Here is a 2,348-nt window from a genome sequence, read left to right as displayed (position 1 = left end):
CCATACAAGGCTGAGAGTGAGAACTGGTCCAGAAAACAGATATGGAATCAAAGCTTCTAAGGGAATTGTCTCTTTTTTGACCCCATGCCTTCAACCAGGTGGTCACACCCAGTCACCAGGAGGCTCAGCCATGAAAATTAACCTCATGGCCCTCTATCCTCTAGGTCTTCTCACTTGCTTTTATTTCTGCTCTTTTCTCACTGTGACTTTACAACTTTGGATCTGTTGGGTTTGGTTTCTATTTCTGGCCCCAGGAGACTTGATAATTCCAGAGGTGTGATTCTTGGCTCTTCTCCCACATGTTTGCAGGTACTCTATTGCTCTCCTGGCTCTGAGTAACCCTTGCTGAACCCAACTCACTTAGGGTTCTCGGGTCTTTAATCCAGAGTCAGCCTTCCTGGTCAGCATCAACCCTTGAATAAGTAGGAATCATGGCAAGGGAAACTTAAAGTTTGTCCCAAGTGATGAATGGATTGATATGAGTAGTGTTATATTATAAAGCAGCCTCTATTGAATGTTTGCAGTCCTGGGGCCATGTCCTAATTGGCTCTAAGGCATGATATCCTGAACCTACCATCTGGTGCCATCAAGCTAAAGAATGTCATGAAAAAGCATAGTTACTTTCTGTTGCAGATGACCAAGATTAAAACTCTATAGGTCCATGGCAAGAAAAGTAAAGGCAGGAAAACAAACTTTTGTTGAGCCTAATTATACAGTAGGAGTGTAGGTTAGGGGTCTTATTTGAAATAGCTTCTTTAATTTGTTGTTCAGATTCTGTGAGTCTTATTATGTCTAGACACATATACATGTAGAAAAATTTAAGATTTTTTAACTCAAGTAACTATAAGACCCATAAAAGACACTTGCTTCTTCTTCTCTTGAGATTTTTCAATGCATCTTTGATCTCCTTGTTTCGCAAACTATATATGATAGGATTCAGCATGGGAATCACAACTCCGTAGAAGATGGACACCACCTTATCTCGGTCCCGGGAGTACCCAGCACTAGAATGGAGATATGAGAAGAGACCAGAGCCATAGAAGAGAATTACTGTGGTCATATGAGAGGCACAGGTGTTGAAAGCCTTTGTCCGCCCTTGGGTTGAATGGATGTTCATAACAGCAGCAATGATATAGCCATAGGAAACCAGGACAATGAGGGCTGATGTCCCACCCACTGCACACACAACCAGAAAGTTCACCACCTGGCTGAGGAAGGTACTGGAACAAGACAAGACCAGCAGGGGTGGTAGGTCACAGAAAAAGTGGTTCATGACTCGCGACCCACAGAAATGAAGCTGAAATATGGAACTAGTTTGGACCAATCCAGTGAGGAATCCTCCGGTGTATGCTGTAATGGCCATCCCCACACAGGTGGTAGGTGACATGAGGACAGTGTAGAGCAGAGGGTTGGAGATGGCAGCATACCGGTCATATGCCATGGCTGCCAGGAGACAGCACTCAGTGCCTCCCATCCCAACAAAGAAGAAAAACTGGGCAGCACAACCCACAAAGGAGATGGTCTTCTGCTCCTTGAAGAAGTCACAGAGCATCTTAGGGGCTACAGAAGAGGTGTATGAGATATCAACAAAGGACAGGTTACCAAGGAAGAAATACATAGGGGAGTGGAGGTGCGACTCCATCCTGATCAGGACAATGAGACCCAGGTTCCAAGCCAGAGTCATGAAATAGATCCCCAGGAACAACACAAAGAGGAAAACCTGCAGCTCTGCATGCTCTGAAAATCCCAACAGGATGAAATCGGTCATTGTGCTGATATTCCTTCCCATAGCCATGTAGCTTCTTTCTGCTGCCTTCAGAGCCCCATAGGGGGATTCCTGTGGCAATGAAAATCCAAGTGAAGAAACCATTTCATTCTGTCATGGAATCATAAACTCTCAAGGTCAGAAGAAACTGGAATGCAAATGTCCTACCTCTCTTTGACGCAGAATTCCCCTCTGCAACATTTATTGGGTCTTTCATAGAGTTCATGATCATCCTTATCTGATGCCTTTCTTTATGAAAAAGTGACATGCCCCAGAATAGACTGGCATTTTTGCATTATCTGCGTCATCACCTTCACTGTCAATATTACCACTATACCGAAGGCACTGTACCAAAGGCACTATACCAAAAGAGGTGTTTTGGCTACATTGACCAAATATCCCCCTTTTTTTCAGTTGCTCCAAGCATTGCAGTTGACTTACTGAGGCACTTGAATTTATCTTAGGTACTCTTTTTTTAAAAGAAAATAAGTATGTCAAGACTTTAAGTGCCCAAAAAGGCAACGTTGTGGTTTTTGTCATCATAGTTTTTCTGTATGGGGTCATGGTGTTCTTTGTTTTTAAG

The 2,348-nt window shown here is 43.4% G+C and overlaps 1 protein-coding gene across 1 annotated transcript; it reads right to left on the bottom strand.

The window, feature by feature from the left end:
* Positions 1-841: 841 nt before the first annotated feature.
* Positions 842-1,795, bottom strand: LOC102757200 (olfactory receptor 5A1-like). Its single transcript, XM_006776106.1, has one exon. It carries the CDS (start codon positions 1,793-1,795, stop codon positions 842-844), a length of 954 nt encoding a protein of 317 aa, XP_006776169.1.
* Positions 1,796-2,348: the final 553 nt, after the last annotated feature.

This window comes from Myotis davidii, unplaced genomic scaffold (assembly GCF_000327345.1).
Source record: "Myotis davidii unplaced genomic scaffold, ASM32734v1 scaffold1229, whole genome shotgun sequence".
Lineage (NCBI taxonomy): Eukaryota > Metazoa > Chordata > Mammalia > Chiroptera > Vespertilionidae > Myotis > Myotis davidii.
Note: the sequence above shows the minus strand (reverse complement) of the source record. Positions and strands in the feature narration are given on the sequence as shown.